The sequence below is a fragment of the Balearica regulorum genome, chromosome 25 (assembly GCF_011004875.1).
Source record: "Balearica regulorum gibbericeps isolate bBalReg1 chromosome 25, bBalReg1.pri, whole genome shotgun sequence".
In the NCBI taxonomy this organism is placed as follows: domain Eukaryota; kingdom Metazoa; phylum Chordata; class Aves; order Gruiformes; family Gruidae; genus Balearica; species Balearica regulorum.
In genome coordinates this window covers 577,808-599,696 of record NC_046208.1, presented here as the reverse complement: position 1 = coordinate 599,696, position 21,889 = coordinate 577,808, and the positions used below count along the sequence as shown (strand labels likewise).

General features: G+C 65.9%; 4 protein-coding genes across 5 annotated transcripts; 3 read left to right on the top strand and 1 right to left on the bottom strand.

The window, feature by feature from the left end:
• The first annotated feature begins 2,632 nt into the window (after positions 1 to 2,632).
• GPR25 (G protein-coupled receptor 25) lies at positions 2,633 to 5,975 on the top strand. Its single transcript, XM_075775974.1, is given in 4 exon segments — positions 2,633 to 2,765; positions 2,909 to 3,048; positions 4,588 to 5,051; positions 5,054 to 5,975. Coding segments are annotated over 2 exon segments (1,086 nt in total). The 5' UTR covers positions 2,633 to 2,765; positions 2,909 to 3,048; positions 4,588 to 4,708; the 3' UTR covers positions 5,797 to 5,975.
• A 2,308-nt stretch (positions 5,976 to 8,283) lies between these two features.
• INAVA (innate immunity activator) lies at positions 8,284 to 14,254 on the top strand. Of its 2 annotated transcripts, XM_075775771.1 has the most exons (9): positions 8,284 to 8,385; positions 9,040 to 9,099; positions 9,684 to 9,808; positions 9,892 to 10,011; positions 10,238 to 10,469; positions 11,681 to 11,734; positions 11,826 to 12,213; positions 12,452 to 13,028; positions 13,890 to 14,254. In XM_075775771.1, the coding sequence occupies exons 2-9, from the start codon at positions 9,054 to 9,056 to the stop codon at positions 13,980 to 13,982; spliced, it is 1,635 nt and encodes a 544-aa protein (XP_075631886.1). In that variant the 5' UTR covers positions 8,284 to 8,385; positions 9,040 to 9,053; the 3' UTR covers positions 13,983 to 14,254. The 2 variants fall into 2 exon arrangements, with proteins under 2 accessions (XP_075631886.1, XP_075631885.1); XM_075775770.1 differs by lacking the exon at positions 8,284 to 8,385 and having other exon boundaries at positions 8,949 to 9,099.
• Positions 14,255 to 14,812: 558 nt separating this feature from the next.
• Positions 14,813 to 17,902, top strand: SHISA4 (shisa family member 4). The gene is made up of 5 exons (XM_075776214.1): positions 14,813 to 15,384; positions 16,306 to 16,477; positions 16,808 to 16,941; positions 17,209 to 17,391; positions 17,496 to 17,902. The coding sequence occupies exons 1-5, from the start codon at positions 15,312 to 15,314 to the stop codon at positions 17,540 to 17,542; spliced, it is 609 nt and encodes a 202-aa protein (XP_075632329.1). The 5' UTR covers positions 14,813 to 15,311; the 3' UTR covers positions 17,543 to 17,902.
• Positions 17,903 to 18,508: 606 nt separating this feature from the next.
• On the bottom strand, positions 18,509 to 21,357 carry LOC142605214 (uncharacterized). Its single transcript, XM_075776213.1, has 2 exons — positions 20,685 to 21,357; positions 18,509 to 19,219 (listed from the first exon to the last, which is right to left on the bottom strand). The coding sequence occupies exons 1-2, from the start codon at positions 21,151 to 21,153 to the stop codon at positions 18,669 to 18,671; spliced, it is 1,020 nt and encodes a 339-aa protein (XP_075632328.1). The 5' UTR covers positions 21,154 to 21,357; the 3' UTR covers positions 18,509 to 18,668.
• Between the last annotated feature and the right edge of the window lie 532 nt (positions 21,358 to 21,889).

Sequence of the window (21,889 nt, the reverse complement as noted above, 5' to 3'; positions counted from 1 at the left end):
TTAGGCTCACCTTATACAAGATGGTAGCTTTGTACCTTTCCAACTCACAACTTTGTTTTTCATAAGATGCAGGGGATGTGACAGCATACCGTACTGAGGATGTGGGTTCACCAAGGTTTTCTGGAAATGTGAAACAGCAGCTTCTTGTCCTGTCGTCCATATCCCTCCTGGTCATGCCCAGGACTTTTTCAGACCTTTGTCCTAGCAGCCACTGCACATGTGACAAGGCAAGTCAATTAAAGTCGGTTACTAAAAAGTCCCAGCTTACATGCTGTCCTTGCATGAGAAGTTCAATAATGAAGTTGAAGATAGAGCAGTGGGAACAATGACAATAAGGTGGAAAGGAGAGAAAGACACCCACGCAATGATAAAGCTGTAGAGACACGTGCCTTAACGGTCTTCCACTTGCCTTCCCACACACCCCAGGGCCTTGCGTTTGCCCTGCAGGAACCACCTTTTTCATCCAGGTGCACCACAGCTCCCCCCTCCCCGGTTTGCTTTCTGATGGCCTTAAACTCGGGAGGCATCCTGTGGCCCGTTTGCATTTTGGTGCGCCCTCAATTCACCCGCCCTTTCCCATTTTGGGTTGCCCCCGAGCCCGCTACATCCCTTCTGGTGAGCCTCCGCGCCCCGTGTTCGTCCTGCAGCAGGCCACAAAGTTCTCCGTTTAGTTTTCTCCCCTCTCCCAGTTTTCTGGGTGCTTTTTAGTGATCTTCACGATCAGCCGGTTCCCTTTCAGTTTGCCCTAGGAGCCCTCCTTTGCCTTTCCTGCCCCAGAGAGGGGCCTGCACCCGGCGTGCCAGGAGCTGACCGACCAACTGTTCCACCAGCTCCGGGAACAACCGTAGAGGTGTCGCAGGGGCAGCCCCTGAGCACACTCACCCCCAGGCCTTGTTACGTGTGTGAACGAACACTCGACATCTCCTTTGCACGGGGCGAGGGGCAGGCGATAGGGCCCCCCCCCCCCCAGCTCCTGCTGGGTTCCAGCTGATGGCCACGGCCCTTCCCTGCAAAGGGGTGGCTGCGGTGGGGGGGGGCTGGTGCTGCCCTGCCCCGGTGGGAGCCAAGGGGGGGAGAGGAGCGGCCGTAGAGCCGCACCGAGGGAGCAGGTGAGGGGATCGGACGTCCCTCAGCGTGCCCGCAGGGTCAGGCAGCAGGGAATGCCGGGAGTTGTAGTCCCGGGGCACGGGGCTTCCGCTCGGCCATGTTGGCTCCCGGTGCATGCCGGGAGATGTAGTTTTCGCTGCCGGGCAGCCGCGTTGGCTCTCGGGCGTGTGTGGCGAGGCGTAGTCCTTGCTACCGCCGCGACGCGAAGTGTCATTTTGTTGCCGGTTTCATGTGGCTTTCTGGGGAGGGGGGGAGTTCCGTCTGTGGCAGCGCCCCGAAAACGCGGTGAAACGGCGGACGAACCGCTGTACTGCAGTTCGAGCGTAGCGCATGCGCGGTGGAGCGCGACACCGCCCTCAGCTGCCGCCCGGCGGCCAAAAGTCGGTACTGCGGGTCTTGAGCTGCGCATGCGCAGCGGGGGCGTTACCCTACTCTCCCTGCTGCCGCCTGGCGAACAAAGCTCAGTACTGCAGGTCTGGGTCTGGGCATGCGCACTGGGGTGCGTTGTCGTGTTCGCTGCTGCCGCCCGATGACCAAAAGCCGGTACTGCGGCTGAGGAGCCGCGCATGCGCAATGACGTCCCCGGTCTGGACGCCGCCGTCCGCCGGTAACGGCCAAGGCGATGCCGCGGTGCCTGCGGGGTGATGCCGCCGCGCTCGTTGCTTCCTCCCGGTAAGGAAACTGCGCTGTCCCCCCCTTACACCCACGTGCGTGGTGCCGGCAAAGCCCCGAGGAGCAGCACGGTGCCAGGTGGGTGCTGCCAGTGCTGGGGCACGGGGCCGGGGCTGGGGGACCTGGGGGGTGACGGGGACCTGGGGGTGACGGGGACCTGGGGGGTGATGGGGACCTGGGGGGTGATGGGGACCTGGGGGTGGTGGGGACCTGGGGGTGATGGGGACCTGGGGGTGGTGGGGTCCTGGGGATGACGGGGACCTGGGGGTGACGGGGATCTGGGGGGTGACGGGGACCTGGGGGCAATGGGGACCTGGGGGTGACGGGGATCTGGGGGGTGACGGGGACCTGGGGGTGGTGGGGACCTGGGGGTGACGGGGACCTGGGGGGTGACGGGGACCTGGGGGGTGATGGGGTCCTGGGGGCGGTGGGGACCTGGGGGGTGACGGGGACCTGGGGGGTGATGGGGACCTGGGGAGTGATGGGGATGCCGGGACTCTGAGGGACAATGGGGATCTGAAGGGTGATGGGTGCCCAATGGGTGGTGGGGACCCCAAGGGGTGATGGGGACCCCAGGGATGATCGGAAGACATGGGGACCGTAGGGTGGCCTGGGGACAGGGACACTTGGACACAGGGATCCTGGAGGGTGCCAGGTGCTGCGGGACAGTGTGCGTGACCCTGGGCTGTGACACCCCAAGACCCCGGGGCTGGGGGACGCGAGGGCTGGTGTCCAGGATCTTGCTCTGCACTGGCATGTGGCTCCAGGTGAGGGAGCCAGGCAGCTCCTCCATCCCCTCGTGACCCCATCTCCTGGTGACCCCATGCTCTGCTGAACCCTGCTGCCCCTCCAGAGGGTGATGGGAGCGATGTCCTCTCCCTGGACACGGCCACTGATGGCCATGGGGGCCTCATCCAGCCCAGGAAGGTGCCAAACCCAAGATGGGAGTCCCAGAGCCACCGGGAGCTGCTCTTCAGCCACAGCAGGTGAGTGGGGACAGGACCCCAGCAGACCCAGTGTCCCCAGTGTGACCAGTGTCCCCAGCAGCAGCAGCGTGGAGACGGGATGGTCCCCAGCTGGGTGGCCAGGTGGGGGTGGCCCCATTGAAGTCCATCTGTCTGTCCTCCAGGGGGATCCTGCCCTGGCACAGAGCTGAGCTGCTGCAGGTGCTGGAGAGCTGGCGGTTGAGGCAGCTGAAGGAGGAGCTGCGGTGACCCCCCCTCCGACCTGGAGCAACAGCTGAGGAAACACCACTAGAGGCTTGAGGAGGTCTTTGCCATCCTTCTGTCTTCTGTCTGTCTGTCCCAGGCCTCCATCCCTCCATCCTGCCCAGCCCTCCTGCCTTCATCTCACTGTCATCCATCCATCCATCCATGCATCCATCCACCCACCCTTCATCCCCCCCATCCTCCCATCCATCCATGCATTCATCCACCTGTGCCATCCATCCATCCCTTCCTCCTTTCATGCATGCATCCATCCATCTGTCCATCCATCTATCCATCATCCATGTATCCATCCGTCTATATGTTCTTCCTTCCATCTCTCCATCCACCTATATGTCCATCCATCTATCTGTATGTCTTTCCATCCATCCATGTATCTATCTGTCCATCTACCCTTCCATGCATCCACCCCTCCATCCTCCCATCCATCCACCCCAGCCCCCTCAGCCCCCACCCATTCCTTATTGCCCCACAGATGTTGGGAGTTGCTGTGGGAGGCCACACACCCTGGGGGCAGCTGGGAGAGGCTGTGTCATGGGGACAGTTGGGTGGTGGCTGGGCTGTTGGGACGGTTGGGTTGAAGAATGGCGTGGGGAGGCTGGACTTGGGGGATGGCTGAGGGAGGCTGTGTTGGAGGCACGGGTCAAGGGATGGTCAAGGGTGGCCAGGTCATGGGGGGGCTGATGGAGCCTGGGTTGATGGGACACCCAGGCCAGGAGATGGCCAGGTCATGGGAATGGCCGAGGGGACCCAGACCGGGACCCATGGCCACCCCTCCCGGGTCCCACCTGCTGCAGCACATGTGGGAGGCGGCAGTGGGGCCAAATCCGGACCTTCGCCCCTGAGTTCCTGCTGGTGTGGGACAGCCTGAGGAAGATGAAGCTGACGGAGCCGAGTGCCTGGCAGACGTGAGCAGGAGCCGGCACGGCAGAGTGGGGGGGCTGCTCCCCCGGCACCCCCCCAGCGTCATACCAGGCTCCCCCTGGTGCTGGGAACGGCACCCGGCGCTGTCATTCTGTGAGAGCTCGTGGTCGGGGGTGGCCGTGGGTGCCGCTGCCTCGGTGGCCCCAAAGCAGTGAGAACCAACGTGCCGGGGGCTGGAATGAGCTGGCAGAGCCAGGGCAGCACCGGGGGTGGTGTGGGCATGCGGCGGGCAACGGTCTCACCCCAACCTGCACCTGTTCTGGCCCTCTGAAAAAACAAAATACAAGAAAATAAAGATTTTCATCTGGTTTTCTTGATGCAAATGTGCTGGGGATGGGGACAGGGATGGGGACAGGAATGGGGTGGCATTGGCTTGGGTTGGTGGTGCACGGAGGGGACAGAGGGCAGCTGCGGTGGGAGAGCTGCAGGGCAGGTTGGTGGCCGGTGGCTCAGTTGGGTGGTCGTCACACCAGTCCAAATCTAGGTTGGTGTCCACCCAAGGCCTTCAGCCATCACTTGGTGGCGCAGAGCCTTCCTCCACCCCCTCGGTCTTCCTCTCCCCCTCCTTTTTTGGAGATTTCTTTCTTCTCTTTTTTTTTTTTTTTTTTTGGTTTCCAAAATTAAATGCGCTTCACCTCCTGCCCCTTCCACCCTGCAGCCCTTGCCCTGTTGGAAAGGAAGTACGAGGTGCTGTTTTTGAGCAGATCTCAGATCAACAACCCAACCACTGAGTGCGGAAGCACCACCCTGGGCACCGGGGAGGGCACCTGGCCACCGCCATGGCTCCCGAGGAGCTCGCCAGCTCAGCCGACTATGATTACCCACCGGTGACCAACGTGACGGGGAACTGGGAGGTCTCCGGGTGGGAGGTCTTCTTCACCACCGTCTTCATCCCCATCCTCTACTCCTTCATCTTCCTCCTCGGCCTCCTGGGGAACCTCTTTGTCATCGTGCTGATGGCCAAGAAGAGCAGGGGCAAGAGGATGGTGGATACCTTCGTGCTGAACCTGGCAGTGGCCGATGTCATCTTCATCTGCACCTTGCCCTTCTGGGTGGTGGCAGGGGCACGGGGGAACCGTTGGCCACTTGGTGAAGGGCTCTGCAAGGTGAGTAGCTATGCCATCCTGTCAACCGCTGCTCCAGCATCCTCTTCCTCACTGCCCTCAGCGTGGAGCGCTACCTGGTCATCAGGAAGGTGCTGGACACCAAGATGATGGGTTCCCGAAGGCACGTCCGTGTCACCTGCGGCATCATCTGGGCAGCGTCCCTCATCCTGGGCGCCCCGTCCCTGGTGTACCGGCGGCTGGATGGAGATGACTGCTGGGATGAAGATGGAGAGGACTTCAGCTTGACCATGGTCTTCCTCACCTTCCTCCTGCCTTTGGGAGTCATCTCCTTCTGCTACTGCTCCATCTACTGCCAGCTCCAGCGGCACGTCCGGCTGGGGAGGGGCGTCCGGCGTTCCCACCGTGCCATCGTCACCATCGTCGTAGCCTTCCTCTGCTCCTGGTTGCCCCTCAACGCCTGCAAGGTGCTGCTCTTCTTCCTTGCCAAGGGGACACTGGTCCTGTCCCAGGGGCAGGAGATGGCCCTGAGGTGGGTGGTGGCCGGCAGCACCTGCCTGGCCTTCGTTAACAGCTGCGTCAACCCCCTCATCTACGCCCTGATGGACGGACACTGCCGTCCCCGATGTCCCTTTGGTCCCTGCACACCGGGGACGAGTCCCGGCGCAGCCGCCACCTCCTCCGCCACTGACTCCAGCCTCCTCTTCGGCGGCCGGATCCGGACCAAGACTCCCCCCGGCCCGCGGCACAGGAGCGGTACTGAGCTCCAGCCAGCACCGGGGATCCCACCGGGCCACTTGTGAGTCGTCCCCCCCCCTCCCCTCTCCTCCCCAGTGTCCTCGGGTGCCACCGTCGTCCCCGCTGTCCCACCCGGTCCCCAGCTGTAACCCAGCTCCAACCCATCCGGGTGCGATTCCCAAGGGAGCTGCTGCCCCCACCCTGCCCGCAGCCTTGGTACAGGCAGGATCCGACCCCCAGGATAACCCCCCTCTGCCCCATTGCCCCCCCCCCCGAGATGATCTTCATAAGGGACAGCTTCAGGAGCAGGAACCTGGTTTTAATCCCAATTTAATCCCAGTTAATACAAATTTAGCCTTATTGCTAACAACATATTTTAGTCTTCGAGCTGTTTTTACCACCTGGGGGGGGGAGGGGGAAGGGGGGGACTCGGTGCCAGGAGGGCTGCCAGCACCTCTGCCCGGCGCGGGGACGTGCTGAGAAAAAAACCAAACCCTTTTTTCCTCCAGATCTGCCTTTTTTCTCTAAATCCGCCTTTTTTCGATGCTGCTGGGGTTTCTGCCCCCTGCCCCGGCCACTTGTGCTGTTGGGCAAGGGATGGCTCTGGCAAAGATGGGGTGTGCCCCCCCCCCAAATCACAGAGGGACTCGGGGATGTTGGGAAGCCGCAGGTGGAGGGGAAGGTGTTGGGGTGTTTGTGGAGGTGCAGGGCACCGCTGCTGCCTGCACGCCTGCCTGCATCTGCCTGGGGTTGGCTTTGCTGTCTGCATGCTTGCTGTGCGTCTCCTGCCTGCACCCTGCCTGCACCCGGCCGGCACCTCTCCTGGCTGTACCCCCACTTGCAACCTGTTTGCAGTCTGCCTGAACCCCTCCTGCCTGCACCTCTGCCTGCATCTCACCCACCTGCTCCTCTCCTGCCTGCAGCCCTTGCCTGCATCTCTCCTGCCTGCACCCTGCCTGCACCCCTGGCCTGTGCCTGCCCTGCTTGCAGCTCTTCCTGCCTGCTCCCTGCCTGCACCCTCACCTGCAGCCTGCCTGCACCCCTGCCTGCATCTCACCCACCTGCACCTCCGCTGTCCGCACGCTTGCTGCTCCTCTCCTGCCTGCAGCCCTTGCCTGCATCTCTCCTGCCTGCACTCTGCCTGCACCCTGCCCTCTCATCCCCATCCCCGCAGGCTGTGGGACCGTCCCGTGGGGCTGAGACACACTTTCCACCACCTGCCCCATGTCGGCAGCGCAGGATGTGGCCAACTCACCCGTGCCAGTTGCCCTGATTCATCTCACACCACACCGGCAGCGGCAGCAGCGCCGTTCCCACGCCTTGGCACTGCCCCGGCACTGCCCTGCTCTGCCCCTCACCCGTCTCCTCCTGCCTGGGGACAGGGACACGACAGGGATGGGGACAGGGACAGGACAGGCTGGCCCAGCTCCCAGCAGGTCCCTGCTCCAGGGAAGGGACAGTGGTGGCAGTGCCAGCGCAGCACCGCCAACCTCCTCCCTGCCCGCGCTGCCGCGCTCGGGTCCCTGCCTGCCCTTAAGCGTTTTGGGGATGCCACTCCCAGGGCTGAGCCTCCCCGGCCACCCGCCACGGCAGGGATGGGGATAGCGTCCCTGTGCTTGGCCGGGACCCGCACGGCACTGGGGATGGACACCTGGCACCATACCATGCTGTGCCATGCTGATCCAGGTTGTGCCATGCTGTGCTGTGCCATGTTCTGACACACTGTGCCATACCATACCGTACCATGCCATGCCATACCATGCCGTACTGTGCCACATCATATCATGCCCTACTATGCTGTGCCGTGCCATGCCATGCCACACTGTGCCACGCTGTGCCATCCCCTGCCGCGGTCTTCCACACCACACTGCACCATGCCACACGCAGGGCTGTACTGTACAAGTTGTACCATGTTGTGCCATGCCATACCATGACACTCCATGCCATACCATGCCATACCATACTATATCATACCATGTCATGTCATATCTTACCATGCCATGCCATACCATACCATGCCATGCCATGCCATACCATGCCATACCATGCCATACCATACCATGCCATGCCATACCATGCCATACCATACCATGCCATACCATACCATGCCATGCCATACCATGCCATACCATACCATACCATGCCATACCATGCCATACCATACCATGCCATACCATACCATGCCATGCCATACCATGCCATACCATACCATGCCATACCATGCCATACCATGCCATACCATGCCATACCATACCATGCCATACATGCCATGCTATACCATACCATGCCATACCATGCCATGCCATACCATACCATGCCATGCCATGCCATGCCATACCATACCGTACCATGCCATACCGTGCTCTCCCATGCCATGCTGTGCCACCACACACTGTACTTTGCCACACCACCCCGCCCAGTGCTGTGCCGTGCAGTGCTGGTCCAAGCAGGCAGACAGACCTTCCTTCTCCTCCTCCTCCTTCCCCTCCTCTTCCTCCTCCTCCTCCTCGTCCTCGTCCTCATCATGGGGCGAGGCCGGGGCGCTGCCAGCGGCGGCCGGGGCAGGTGTTGGCCGCTCCTCCCCTCCGCCTCAAGTCAAAACACGTCCCGGTGTCCCGGGCGCAGCAGAGCCGGCAGCGGCGGCGAGCGCCCAGGTAAGGCATCGCCCCCTGGCCCTGCCGCGGATCCCCCCCTCAGACCCCTGCCCCTTCCCTGCCTCAGTTTCCCCAAACCACTCCACCTCCCGCCGGGGGAAACTGAGGCACGGCGGTGGCAAAAGCAATGCGAAACCAAGAATGAGCGACACCCCCCCCCCCCGACCCCACTCCCACCCGTTTGACTCCCCCCAAGAGCAGGGGGGGATTGGGGTGCTGGGGGAGACCCGTTTTCCCAGGGCCGGCGGCCGCCCCCACCCCGGGAGCCGCCTCCAGCCCAGACGGAAAAGAAATCAGAACTGGGAGAGGCGCCCAGCGAAACCGGCCGGGGCGGGAGGGAGGCCCCCCCCACTCCCCCCCCGCCGCACCCCGACCACCTTTGCCCCCGGGATGGGTCTCAGCCAGGCAACCCCGGCCGCCGGGCACGTGTTTGCACACCTTTGTTTATCGTAGGACCTACCAGAAGGCAGGCAAAGCAAACACGGCCTCGCCTTCCTTCCTTCCCCCCCCACTCCCTGCCTGCGCCGCCATCGCCTGAGTCGGCGACCGGGAAGGACGGGGCGATGCTGAGGGAGGGGTACGGGGCGGGTGCACCCATGGGTGCTTCCTGGGGGGTGGCACGGGGACAGGGCGACTCCCCGCTGTCACCCATAGGGTCCCGGCCCGGCATGGGGGAGGTGAGCGACTCCGACAGTGGGATCATGCTGCATTCAGGTGAGCGCTGGGGGGGGGTGGTGGTGGCGGGGGGGGTGTGTGTTTGGGGGGGGGTGAAAGGTCTTGGGGTGCCCCCATCCCCCTCAGGTGCTCTTATAGAGAGTTCCCCCTCTCCCCAGGCTGAGAACGGGGCACTTCGGTGCATGGGGCCACCCTGGGGACACACAAAAGCTTCTTGTGGGAGTGGGTGGGTGGGAAAATGGGGGGTTTCCCCCCGTTTCAGGAGGAGCACCCAAGGGTGGCGGGGGGCGGGGGGGGCCCTGGACTGGCTTTGACTCAGCCGGGTTTCACTCAGGGATGGCTGAGTCAGGGTGAAACCTTCCCCGTGTGTCCCCCCCGCTGCCACGCTGGGAAATCGCGGCTGCCCTGGGGGGGGGACCTGAGCACCCATGGGTGCTCCTGGGTGGAAGGGCACGGGGCGGGGGGGGGGGGGCAGCTCACAGCTGCTTTTCCTCCCCCTGGGGTTCGGGGAAACTGAGGCAGGGAGGCTGGAGGGGCTGGCGGAGGGGGGAAGGGCTTGGTACATCTGAGCAGGCATCTGTCTGTCCGTGCGTCCGTCCATCCGTCCGTCCGTCCATCCCCAGGCCCCGACAGCCCCGTGTCGCCCCTGAAGGAGCGGGCGCAGGCAGGGCGCAGGCAGCAGCAGGCGCTGGAGGCCCGGCTCGAGGGCTGCGTGCAGGAGCTGCGGCGGCTCTGCCTGCGTGAGGCGGTGAGCGAGGTGGGGAGGGACACCCTGCCCGAACCCCCCCCCACCTCCATGGCAGCGGCTCAGTGTCCCCGTGCTGTCCCCAGGAGCTGACAGGGACGCTGCCCTGCGAGTACCCCCTGAAAGCCGGCGAGAAGCCCCCCAAGGTCCGGCGCAGGATCGGTGCTGCCTTCAAGCTGGATGAGACCCTCGTCCTGCGCGGGGCGGTGAGGGGCTCCCTGGGGTGCAACTGGGGTCGGGGGGTCCCTGGGGTGGGCGGGGGGGACCCCCCTCCATTCCATCCTGGAGCTGAGGAAGACGTCCAAGCGTCACCTGGAGATGCCACCATCCCATGGGAGAAATTCATATTTCCCCTCATTATGCAAAACCATCGTTAGCATGCAAGTGTGACGGGTGGTGGTGGGGTGCCGAGCGTGTCCCCTCCGTCCCCAGGACCCGCTGAGTGCCCTGGAGCGGGACTTGGCGCTGCAGCTGCAGATTGCCAAAGCCGCCCAGCGCCTGTGCCGGGAGGAGAACATCAGCAAACGGCTCCGCAAGCGCCGGCAGACAGCGGCACTGCTGGAGGAGCAGAAGCTGAAGGACCTGGAGAACATCCTCAACCAGCGACGGCTCCTGGCAGGCCGACGGCCTCTGCCTACTGTCAGCGGAACCAGTGCTGCTGAGGGTGAGCCCCCATGTGTGTGCCCCCCCCCCAGGTGGTGGTGGCTCTTTTGGGGGATGCTGGAGGTTGGGGGAGGCAGAAATGGGTGCAGCTTGGTTGGGTGTCCCTGGTGAATGCACTCCCCCTGGATGCCCCCCAATACGCCATCCCTGTTCCCTATCCCTGGTGAATACACCCCCCCCGATGCACCCCAAGACACCATCCCCAGTGAATGAACACCCCTGGATGCACCCCAATACAGCATCCCCGTATCCCCAGTGCATGCACCCCGGTTCCCCATCCGCTGTGAATGCACCCCCCTGGATGTCCCCTGAAGTGCCATCCCCGGTGCATGCACCCCGATATGCTCTCCTTGTGAATGCACCCTGGTGAATGCACCCCAATCCCCCCCACCCCCAGTGAAAGCACCCCAATATGCTCTCCCTGATGGATGCACCCTGTGAACACACCCCAATACTTCATCTCTGTTGAACGCACCCTCATGAATGCACCCTGATATGTGATCACCAGTGAATGCACCCCGATACTTCACCCCCGCTAACTGCACCCCAATACACCATCCCCGATGATTGCACCCCACTGAATGCACGCCAATACTTCAACCTCAGTGACTGCACCCTTGCGAATGCACCCCAATATTTCATCCCCAGTGCATGCACCCTGATACACCATTCTTGCTGTACACACCCCCGTGAGTGCACCCCAATACTTCACCCCTGCTGAGTGCACCCCAAGACTGCACCCTGAACCGCCATCCCCAGCAACTGCACCCCAACGGGTGGCAGGATTTGGCCTGGCTGCTGTGTCCCGCTCCCGGTGGCAGCCGTTCAGGCGGGTCCCTGCTCTCCCCTGTGTGTGCCTCGGCCTCGGCTCCATCCCCGCCGCCCTCCCGGTGCTCCCACGTCCGTCACCCCCCATGAACCGGGGACATGGTGGTGGTGGCTCCTTCCCTCCCTGTGCCCCCAAACCTGCCCGGCTCCCCTCCTCCTGCCCAGCCTGGGCAGGCTGGGAGCTGCCCGCAGCGCCGGCAATGCAGCTCGGCAAAGCCGGCCTGGCCGGTACCGCCACTGTCCCGGAGCGTGTCGGGACAGGCGGCGTGGGAGAGGGGGAGCGGAGGCCTCCGGGGACGTGCTGGGTGGCGGCGGGTGCCGTGGGAGTGTTTTGGCACCCGGCAGCAGCACCGGCACCGTTCTCACTTGTCCCCTGCCCCGCAGAGCTCAGCGCCTCCGACGAGAGCTCCCTGTCAGACACCGTCCTGCTGGAAGAGGGTAAGGGGGCTGCAGGGACCGGGGGCGGGGGGGACATGCCAGTGCCCCCCCTGTGTGTCCCCTCCGTCCCAACCCTCCGTCTCTCCTGCAGAGGAGACGCGGCCAGGACCTGCCACCCCACGGGGGTCCCCGTCCCCTGAGGACTCCACCAAGGAGGAAGGGTCGGGGCCCATCCCACCCGCCCCCAGCCCCTGGCAGGAGACCAGCCTTGACAGACCCTACGAGAAGGCCAAAAAAGCCAGTGTCGACCCCGGGGATGGGGAAACCTGGGGCTCCCGGTGCTTCCCCGGGTCCCCGCTGGCCGCCCCCTCGGCCCCCGGCAGCCCCAACCCCGCAGCCTCGCCAGTGCCCAGGATGGGGGACGTCCCTCCCTACCGCTTCGTCCCCGTCAGGACCCTGGTGCTGTGCCGGCAGGCGGGCTCCAGCGCTCCCAGCACCCCGGAGCCATCGGGCCGGAGAGGACAGTCCCAGTCCCTGAGGTAAGTCCTGTGCATGGGCCGGGGGGGACACGGACAAGGGCTTCAGCAAGGGGGGGGATGGAGATAACCCCATGGGGAGGAGGGTGGAGATAACCCTATGGGGATGCTGCACCCTGCACCCATGGGGTGCTTGGCCCCCCCACCCGCCCCAGGCCACCCTTTCCCACGGCTCGCCCTGACTTTCGGACGGGCGCTGAGGGGAAGGGTCCGTCTGCAGCCGCAGCCCTCCTGCCCGCAGGGTGGAGGCGTGCTGGCAGCCCGGTGAGCTGAGGGGCCGCAATGCCATACCCCGCCGGCGTCCCACGTACTACACGGTGACGGTGCCCACCTCCTGCATCCCGACCCCCGGCCCTGCGTGCCGCTCCAGCTCCGACGACAGCATCTCCGACATCTCCAGCATCTCCCACGCCACCTCCCCAGGCAGCAGCAGCCCCGACGTCTCCTTCGCGCGCCCTCCGGTCCCATCGCCCCTCGCCGAACCCGATTATTACCTCCGGGGTGCCCACCGGTTCCTGCCACCCTCCATCCCCCCGGCTTTCCTCTACGAGCAGGATCTGGCCCCGTTACGCTACCAACGCCTGGTGCCCTCGCACAGCCGCATTGTGCGCACCCCCTCGCTCAAGGACTACGCGCCGGCGGGGGGCCGGGGGCTCTCCAAGGCGGCCGTGACCGAGGAGCTCAAGTCGTGGCACCAGCGTGCCCGGCTGCGGGGTACCCGTCCCCACTCCCTGGACCGGCAAGGGGCCTTTCGGGGACCCCGTGGTGGGATCACCAGGGACCTGCCCGTCGCCCGTGGAGTCCTGCCGCGGGCTCAGGTAGGGTCTGGGGTCTGGCTGGTGCAGGGGTGGGAGTGGGGATGTGGGGGTGAAGGGGGACACTGTGGTTCCCATCCCCATATGGGGACCCCTGGGTGCTGCCCTGCGGGTGACTGGGTGACATGAATTGTCACCCTGAGGTGGTTCAGGGACAAGTGGTATGTGTGAGATCCCATGAGGGTCCCCAGAGCTGGAGTGGGGTCCTGAGGTTATTGTAGGGGAAGAATTGGGGTCCCATGAGGGTCCCTTGGGGCAAGACTGGGCACCTCTAAGGGTCCTTGGAACAGGACCGGTGAGGGTCCTCCAGGACAGGCCCTGGTCCTAAGGGGGTCCCTGGCACAGGCCCAGGGTCCCAGAAGGGTCCCTAGGGCAGGATTGGGGTCCTGAGGCGTTCCCACATTCAGAACCAGGGTCTCGTGAGGATCTTGGGGACAGGACCAAGGACCCTCAAGGTCCTTTGGGGCAGGATGGGGACCTTCTGAGGGTCCCTCTGAGCAGGTCCAGGGTCCCATCAGCAGGGTCTGGGGTCCCATGAGGGTCCCTGGGGCAGGACTGGAGTCCCACATGGATCTCTGGGGTCCCCAGGGCAGGGGGATCCCTGCAGGCATTTCGGGGTCCGGTTCCCTCCCCTCCGCCCGGGGGTTCCTGCCGGGATGGGTGCATGCAGTAGACCATGGCGCACCGGCATGGTGTGCCGGGACAGCTGACACCTGCGGCACAAATGGGGCCCACGCTGGGCAAGTTGGGACCTGTAGCCATGCCCCTGCAAACATCCCCCCCCAGCCCTGGGATGTGCACCCTGGGGTGCTGCCCCGGCGCAGGGTGGGGTTCCGGCACCCACGGGCTCCTTCTCCCACACAGGCACCCCCAATCCACGTCCTGCGGCGCTCCCCGGATGGCGTGCCCGTGCAGGTCTACATGCCTGAGAACGGCGAGATCGTCACACAGGTGTAAGCGTGGACAGCCCCCCCCCCCGGGGAGGGGCACAGCCTGGCTGGCCCAGGGACAGCGGGGACGGGGCTGTCCCACCCCCTACCCCGGTGTTGGGGACACAGGTGGGAGGTGCATCCCCCCCCCCTCCCTCCAGCACCCCTGGGGTGCACGGGGCTGGGACGGGGGGGCTGGGGCTGGCCCCCTCCCACGTCCCCTCACCGCCACCGTGACCCCGATGCTGACGGTGCCACTGCGATCCTCAATTCGGGTCTCTAATAAACGTGATCGTTGGGGTCCTCCTGTCCTCGCCAGCCCCTTGGGGTGCGTCACCTCCGTCCCCAGCTCTGCCCCCTGCCCGGTCCCCCATCCCGGAGAGCCGGCGCTGGGTTGGCATTGCCCGGAGCTGACCCTGTGGTTTGGGGTGCCTCTGTGGGCTCAGGATAGTGACGGGGTGACCCCGGTGCTAAGGGGGCTGCTCAGGTCCAGCCGTGCCCCCCGGGATGGGGGTGCTGGGGAGGGGGGTGCAGGAGAAGGGAAGAGGTAAGGGATGGGGTGCAGGGGTGCAGAGGAGGGATGAGGGGATGGGGAAGGGGGGGGGGAGGGCAGGAAGGGAGCAGGGGAAGGGGTGCGAGGATGGGGGAGGGATGGGGTGCAGGGGGAGAGGGAAGAAGGGGTACCGGGGAGGAGAAGGGGTGCAGGGGAAGGATGGGGTGGGAGAAGGGGTGCTGGGAAGGGAAATGATGGGGAGCAGGGGGAGCGGAAATAGGGGTGCAGGGGTGGGGAAGGGCAGCAGTGGGAGGCGGGGGAGGGCAGTGACGGGGGGGCCGGGCCGGGCTGCGGACTGACCGCCGGACCCTCCCCCCTCCGCCCCCCGCAGCCCTGCCCGGCCGTGCCCGTGCCCGCGGGGCCCGGCGGCGCCGCTCCGCCCGGCGGGGGCGGGCCGGGGCCGGGGCCGGTGGCTGCGGCGGAAGGTGCCGCCGCGGGGGGGCACCGGGCAACGACCGAGCGCCGCCGGGCTGCGGCGTCACTGCGGGCCTGCGCCGGCCCCGCACCGGGCTCCACCGGCACCGGGACCGACACTGGGCTTCACCCGCATCGCAGCGACGGGACCGGCCCCGGGCGTTTCACCAGCGCCGCGGCACCGGCACCGGGACTAGGTCTCCAGCGGGAGCGGCCCCGGGCTTCCACCGGCACCGCAGCACCGGCCCCAGCCCCGCTGCACCGGGGCCGCTCTGCCGCACCGGGCCCGTTGCCGCACCGCAGCCGCCGCCCCCAGCCCGGCCCCACCCTCCCCCGGTGAGCGGGAGCACCGGTCCCGGCCCCGCGCCGCCCCCCCGGGCCGCCCCCGGGATGGGGCCCGGTGGCACCGGCAGCGGCTGGCCCCTGGCCGGCACCGTGCTGGTGGCCGTGGCCGCCTCGCTGGGTAAGAGACACGGGGGGGTCCGGGGGCATCTGGGGAGGGGTCCCGGTGCCACCGGCTGTGACCGTGGGGCACCTCGGGGTGGGACCCGGTGCCACCGGCTGTGACCGTGATCTGCGCCAGCACACGGCTTCTTTGCATGGGGGTTGCTTGCACCGACGTGTCCCACTGGGCACTGTCCCCTCCCCTCACCCCATTTGCTGCTTTTGGGGTGTCCCCGAGAGTCGCTTACCCCCGGGAGCAGCGTGCACAGAGCTGGTGGCCGCTCAAGCCGGGATGCCCCGTGCCTGGGGATTTGGGTGTTTCACATACACGTAGCCTGTGCCTCAGTTTCCCCACTTGACTCTGAACTGCTCCAGTCCTGCTGGGCGGTGAGTGAACCCCATATGAGACCCCCAAGAAGCCACTTGGAGCTGGCGGGGAATGAGCTGGAAACCCCAAGGGAACCAGCCCAACCCCGGTGGTGTCCCAGCCGCTGCCCCGGCGCCTCCGGCTGCTCCCCAGGCCACGTCCTGGGTCTATTTCTGGGAGCGCAGGTGGCTCCAGCCAGAAATAGAGCTGGGAGGCGTCACTGGAGCACCCGGGCGGGGAGGCGGCCTCGGGGGGGGGCCTGGGGGCTGGGGGAGGTTGGAGCGGGGTCTGGGGGGTACCTAGGGGCAGGGTATGGGGGGACATGGGGACAGGATGGAGCAGGGGATGGGGAGGGACATGGGGCAGAGTGGGGTAAGGGGGGGGATGTGGGGACAGGATGCAGTGGGGTGCAGAGGTACACGAGGCACAGGACAGGATGCAGTGGGGAATGGGCTGTCCCCCTGAGACTGCATTTGGGGAATGGAGGACGGGGATTGATGCTGGTGCCCCTGGGGGTGGTGGTTGCTGGACTGGTGGTGCCCCGAGGCCCCAGTGACGGGCAGCTGTCCTCAGTGGCAGGGGGCGAGGACTGCCTGTGGTACGTGGACAGGAACGGCTCCTGGCACCCCGGCTTCGAATGCGACTTCTTCACCTTCTGCTGTGGCACGTGCCACCAGCGGTACTGCTGCCGTGACCCCCTGCGCCTGCTCACTGAGCGCCAGCAGCACCACTGCCTCACCTTCAGGTGCCGGGTGCTGGGGATGGGTGCTGAGCTGCAGCCATGGGTGCTGGGTGCTGAGTCTCAGTGCTGGGTGCTTGCCTTTGGGTACTGGGTCATGGGGAGTGGATGCTGGGTGATGGACACTGGGTGCTGGATACTGGGTGCTGGGCCGTGGTACTGGGTGCTGTGCAGTAGGACTGGGTGCTTGTCTGGACATCCCTGTCCCTCCAGTCCCCAGGTGGGTGCCCCAAGGGTGCCCCTCAGTGCTGCGGGCACTGGTGTAACTGGTGGGGGGGCTGCCCCAGGTGCCCCCTGCCAGGCCCTGCTCCCCCATGTCCCCATGGTGTCCCGCAGCCCCAAGACCATCGCGGGCATCGCTGCGGCCGTGGTGCTCTTCATCGCCATCGTCACAACCATCGTCTGCTGCTTCATGTGCTCCTGCTGCTACTTGTACCAGCGCCGGCAGCACCTCCGCACCCCCCTGCAAGGTGTGTGTGGGGGTTGGGGTGCAAGGTGGGGGGAGCCTGCAAGGATGGGGAGGCAGGGATCGGGGTGCAGGGGGGGCATTTGGGTGCAAGGTGGTAGATTTGGGTGCTGGGGGAGGGCACTGCAGTGGGTGCTGCTGAGGTCACCCCGGTGCCCGCTGCTGTCCCCTGCCACCCTCCCCGAGGGCCATGGACACCCGTGGGCACTGCTGGGCTCTGTCCCTCTTCCCTTGCCGGTGTGCTGCAGCCCCCACCCCGTCTCTCCTGCAGGCCCAGAGATCCCGTTGTCCAGCTACCCCGCCATGCCGCCCCCAGCCCCCTTCCCCATGGACCCGAAGGCCGACCCCATGCCTCCCCAGCCTGGCTTCACCCCCATGGCCATGTACCCACCAGCCGGCCCTGCCGCCCAGTACCCACTGTACCCCTCCGGTCCCCCCATCTACAACCCCACAGGTGAGCACTGCCCCCCCCTTCCCCAGGGGTCAGGGTCCCCCCTCTTCCCCAGGGGGACATGGTGGCCTTGCGGGGGCTGACACTCCGTCCCGCTCCCCCCGCAGCGCCTCCGCCCTATGTCCCAGCACAGCCCAGCTACCCCGGAGCCTGAGCACCCACAGGGACCCCGGCACCCTTCTCCTGCCGCTGGCCAGTGGGGCCGGGCTGGGGACCTTCGTCCCCCCACCGCGGAGCTGGGAGAGTGCCCCAGTCGTGGCTGGGTCAGGCTCTTCCCGGCCGTCCTGGCGATGACCCCGTGCCGGCAGCACAGGGCGGCTCTTGTCCTGCACACTGGGCCCTTTGTGGGTGCCTCCACCCTGGCTCTGGGTGCCGACGGCCCCGTGCACGCATGGGGGGGATACCCGGGGGTCCCCCGAGGGCCGTGTATTGCTGCACCCCTGCACCCCCACGTCTGGATTCAGCCCTGGCTCTACCCCCCTGGGGTTGGCATTAAACCACGTCTTGTGCCACACACCTGGTGTCGTGTTGGTGGCTCTGCGCTGGATTGGGGACGGCTGAGACTTTCCCCTCCCCTTCTGCTCCTGGGACTTCTCCATCCAAAAATTGGGTTGGGATGGATAATTCCCACCAAACCAGCTGCCAGGATGAGCCAGCCTGGGAGCACTGCTGCCCACTCAGTCCCACCGCTCAAAACTGGGGTGTGAAACCATCCCCAGCAGCATTTTGGGTCAGATAACAGCAAATTCAGCCCTGGGATGGGATCTGTGGGTGCAAGACTAATTCCTCCATCTGCCTCCCCCCCAAACCACTGGAACTGGGACCCGTCTCCCTTCGCAGCCAGCAGCGAGGAACAGGCGTGGGGGGGGCGTGATTCACCCCGGCTATTTTTGACAGCTCCTCCCAGGGTGATTCTCCCCCCCAGCAGCGTCACCAGGGAGGGGAGGACCAGTCACTGGCTACATTTGGGACCACTAAGTCCATCACTCCCCGGGGGGCAGGGGAAAGCCATGCAGAACCCCCCTGGGGGCAAACCACTGCCCCATCTCCCATGGTATCGAGGGTCCCAGCATCCCATTGTCCCCCAAAACCCTGCAATGAGCCCGGGGAGGGGGGGGAGTCGGGGCCAGCTCTGAGTTTTATTTAAGTGGGATGGAGGGGAAAAATAATAATAATAAAAATAATAAAAGAAGCAAGCCGGGCGCTGGGGGTGGGGGGTGAAACTGTCCCCAGGGCGGTCCCCGCCGGCCGCGGGCACACACAGCCAGCTGCGTGGGGGCTCAGGGTTTGGGGACCGCCTGCTCTCGGAGGTAGAGGTCACGGATTTCGGCCAGGCTGCGGCTGAGGCCGCCCAGTGCCTGGGCGATGACACGCAGGACGGAGGTGGTCTCCCGGCGGCTCTCAGCATATTCCCGTCGGAAAGCTCGCATCTCCTGGACCAGCCGTTCGTTAGACTGGACAATGCGTTTTTCAGCCGGTGTGAGCTGGGTGCAGTCGGGTGCCCCATCCGACAGCCCCATCGTCCCGGGGGGTACCGGTTCACCCGTGCCGCAGTTATTGAGATGCTCAGCCTCTTGCTCGAAGAGGATGCTCGGGAAATCGGAGCCCAATGGCTCCTGCTGCCCGCCCAGGTCACTGAGGGAGAGTTCAGGGGGTGCGGGGCGGGGGGGGCTCCGGCTCCAGCCCTCACACAGCTCACTGGGTGGGCAGATGCCGGCATGGGGTAGTCGGCGTTCGGTGCCGCGGCCAGGGATGCTGTCAGCGGCTGGGCTGTGGAAGGGCTCAGTCTTCACCTCCACCGGCTCCTCCTTCACTGCCTCCTCCTTGACGCCTGTGGGATGGACGGAGAGCGCAGGGCAGCTGGCGGGACCTCCTGTCTCCCCAGCACCCCACAGACCGAGCGACCTGACCCCCTTCTGCCTGTGCTTCCTCTGTTCCCATCCCTGTACTCCCATGTCCCCTCTCTTGCACCCAGTCCCGGTCCCCTCTATATGTACACATCCCCATAGCCCTGTGTCCTTCATCCTGGTCCAGCCCCATCCCATGTCCCTTGTCCCTCTCCTGGTCCCAGTACTCCCATATTCCTGTCCTGAATGTGGTGCCCCCATGTCCCTGCATGGGCCCGGGACCCCCAGGTCCCTGCCCTGGTCTCAGTCCCCTCCTGTTTATGTCCTGGTCTCAGTAATCCCCATGTCCCTTGTCCCTGTCCTGGTCCTGCCCATGTCCCTGTCCCAATTCCAACCACCTCCCTGTCCTGCTCCCAGCCCCTTCTTGTCCCTGTCCTGGTACCCCCTGTCCCTTGTCCCTCCCAGTTGCCCGTATCCCTGGCCTGATCCTGGTCCCCTCATGCCCCTGTCCCAGGCCTGGTACACCCATCTCTGTCCTGGTCTCAGTCGCCTCCTGTTTCTGTCCTGGTGACAGTCCCCTTTAACGGCCCAGGTCCCCCCCCCATGTCCCTGACCTGGTCTCAGTGCTGCTGGCCCTGTCCTGGTCTCCTGCCCCAGTGCCCTGTCCCTTGCCCCTGTCCTGGTTCCAGTGCCTCATGTCCCCAGCCAGATCCTGGTATCCTCCTGTCCTAGTCCCAGTGCCCCTGTTGCTGTCCCTGTCTCCTATCTCCCTACCCTGGTCCCCGCAGATCCCTGTCCCAGTCCTCCATGTCCCTGTCCTTCTCCCCTCTGTCTATGTCCCCTCCATGTCCTGGTCCCCCCACATCCTAGTCCTGGTCTCCTGTGTGCCTGTCCAGTCCCCCATGTCCCTGTCCTGGTCCCCCGTGTCCTGGTCTCCCCACATCCTGGTCTTGGTCTCCCGCGTTGCTGCCCCTGTCCCTCCACGCATCTGTCCTGGTCCCAGCAACCCTGTGTCCCTGTCCTGGTCCCCCATGTCTGTGTCCTGGTCCCCCACATCCTGGTCCCTGTGCCCCTGTCACAGTTCTGGTCCCTCCTGCACCCTGGTCCCTGTGGCCCCATGTCCCTGCTCCAGTCCACCCATGTCCCTGTCCTGTTCCCCTGTGTCCATGTCCTGGTCCTCCCATGTCCTGGCCCTGGTCCCTCGTGTCCCTGCCCCTGTCCCTCTACATCCCCATCCTGGTCCCAGCATCCTTATGTCCCTGCCTCAGTCCCCCATGTCCCTGTCCTGGTCTCCTGTGTCCCTGTTCCCCCCCACCTGCCCCGGTGCCCCGTGTCCATGTCCCGGTCCCCCCCCTGCCCCATCCACCTGTCCCGGTCCCCCCTCGCACCTGTCCCAGTCCCCTGTGTCCATGTCCCGGTCCCCCCCCCGCCCCCGCCCCGCGCACCCACCGTGCGGCGCCACCACCTCGACGCTGAGGAGCGGCGGGTCGATGCCGGCGGCGCCTCGCGGTCCCCAACCGGGAGCGGGCCCGGGGCCGAGCTCCGGCGGGCCTGGCCCGGAACCGTTGCCGTTGCCATTGCCGTTGCCGGGTCTGACGGCAGGTCGAGCGGCGGGTCCCTGCCTCTCCTGCCGGTGCCGGGTGATCTTATCGTTGGCCCGACGGCGCAGCCCCCGCCACCGGTTCTTCACCTCACCGATATCGCGCTGGTTGCGGCCGGCGGCGTTGATCTTGTTGGTGATGCGCCACCAGATCTTCTGCTTCTCGTAGGCGTTAACGGTGCTGGCGGCGGCGCCGAAGAGCAGCTGCTCGTACTTGAGCACCTCGCTCATCAGGATGTCGATCTCCTGCAGCGTGAAGTTCGGCTTCCGCTTCAGCAGCCCCCGCCGCGCCCCGCCGCCGCCGCCGCCCGCCGCCATGCTCGTCCTCGCCGCCGCCGCCGCCTCCGCCGTCTCCTCCTCATGGCGCCGCCCCGCCGCCCATCGCCCCGCCGCCGCGCCTTTTGTCTTGCGCCGTCTCCCCGATACCGAGCGCCCCGCCGAACGGCGCGGAGGAGCGGAGCGGAGCGGAGCGAGCGGGGGTACGGCGGCACCGCGCCCCCTGCCGGCCGCCGCCGCCGTCCCGGTTCGTTATCGCGCCCCCTGCCGGCTGTCGCCGCCGTCCCGGTTCGTTATCGCGCCCCCTACCGGCCGCCGCCGCGCACAGCCGCTCCGGTACGGCTCCGGTACCGCTCTCTGCCGGGAACCACAGTCCCGGTTCGTTATAGCGCCCCCTGCCGACCCGATCTGGTCCGCTCCGGTAGCGCGACCCCTACCGGCCGCCGGTGGTCAGGTCACACCGCCGGCCGTCCGGCTTCGGGGATGGCGGGTGCTCAGTTCGGGGTGTCCCAGTGGCACCGGGGAGCCCGGTTTGGGGGGGTGGGTGGCGCTCCAGGCGGCCCCGGGGTGCTCGGCTCGGGGTGGTTCCCCAGTGCCCGGTTTGGGCTGTGTCCCGGCAGTCCCGGGCGAGTGGCTGGCGGTGGCTGGGTGGTCTCGGGGTGCCCGGTGTGGCGTTGCTGCTGGCCCTGGGTGCCCGCACGGGGGGCTCAGGGTGCCAGGTGGGGTCAGGTGCCCCGCCCCACCCCAAACACCCCCCTCACGCCCCCCAACACCCCCG

Excerpts from the sequence above, each read along its gene's own strand:
- SHISA4 (XM_075776214.1), top strand. The coding sequence starts at position 15,312 with ATGGGGCCCGGTGGCACCGGCAGCGGCTGGCCCCTGGCCGGCACCGTG. Across the intron at positions 16,942-17,208 it reads CCTCCGCACCCCCCTGCAAG|GCCCAGAGATCCCGTTGTCC; the intron begins GTGTGTGTGGGG and ends TCTCTCCTGCAG. Across the intron at positions 17,392-17,495 it reads CCCCATCTACAACCCCACAG|CGCCTCCGCCCTATGTCCCA; the intron begins GTGAGCACTGCC and ends CTCCCCCCGCAG.
- INAVA (XM_075775770.1), top strand. The coding sequence starts at position 8,949 with ATGCTGAGGGAGGGGTACGGGGCGGGTGCACCCATGGGTGCTTCCTGG. Across the intron at positions 10,012-10,237 it reads CCCTCGTCCTGCGCGGGGCG|GACCCGCTGAGTGCCCTGGA; the intron begins GTGAGGGGCTCC and ends CTCCGTCCCCAG. Across the intron at positions 13,029-13,889 it reads GAGTCCTGCCGCGGGCTCAG|GCACCCCCAATCCACGTCCT; the intron begins GTAGGGTCTGGG and ends TCTCCCACACAG.
- LOC142605214 (XM_075776213.1), bottom strand. The coding sequence starts at position 21,153 with ATGGCGGCGGGCGGCGGCGGCGGCGGGGCGCGGCGGGGGCTGCTGAAG. Across the intron at positions 19,220-20,684 it reads CGAGGTGGTGGCGCCGCACG|GCGTCAAGGAGGAGGCAGTG; the intron begins GTGGGTGCGCGG and ends TCCATCCCACAG.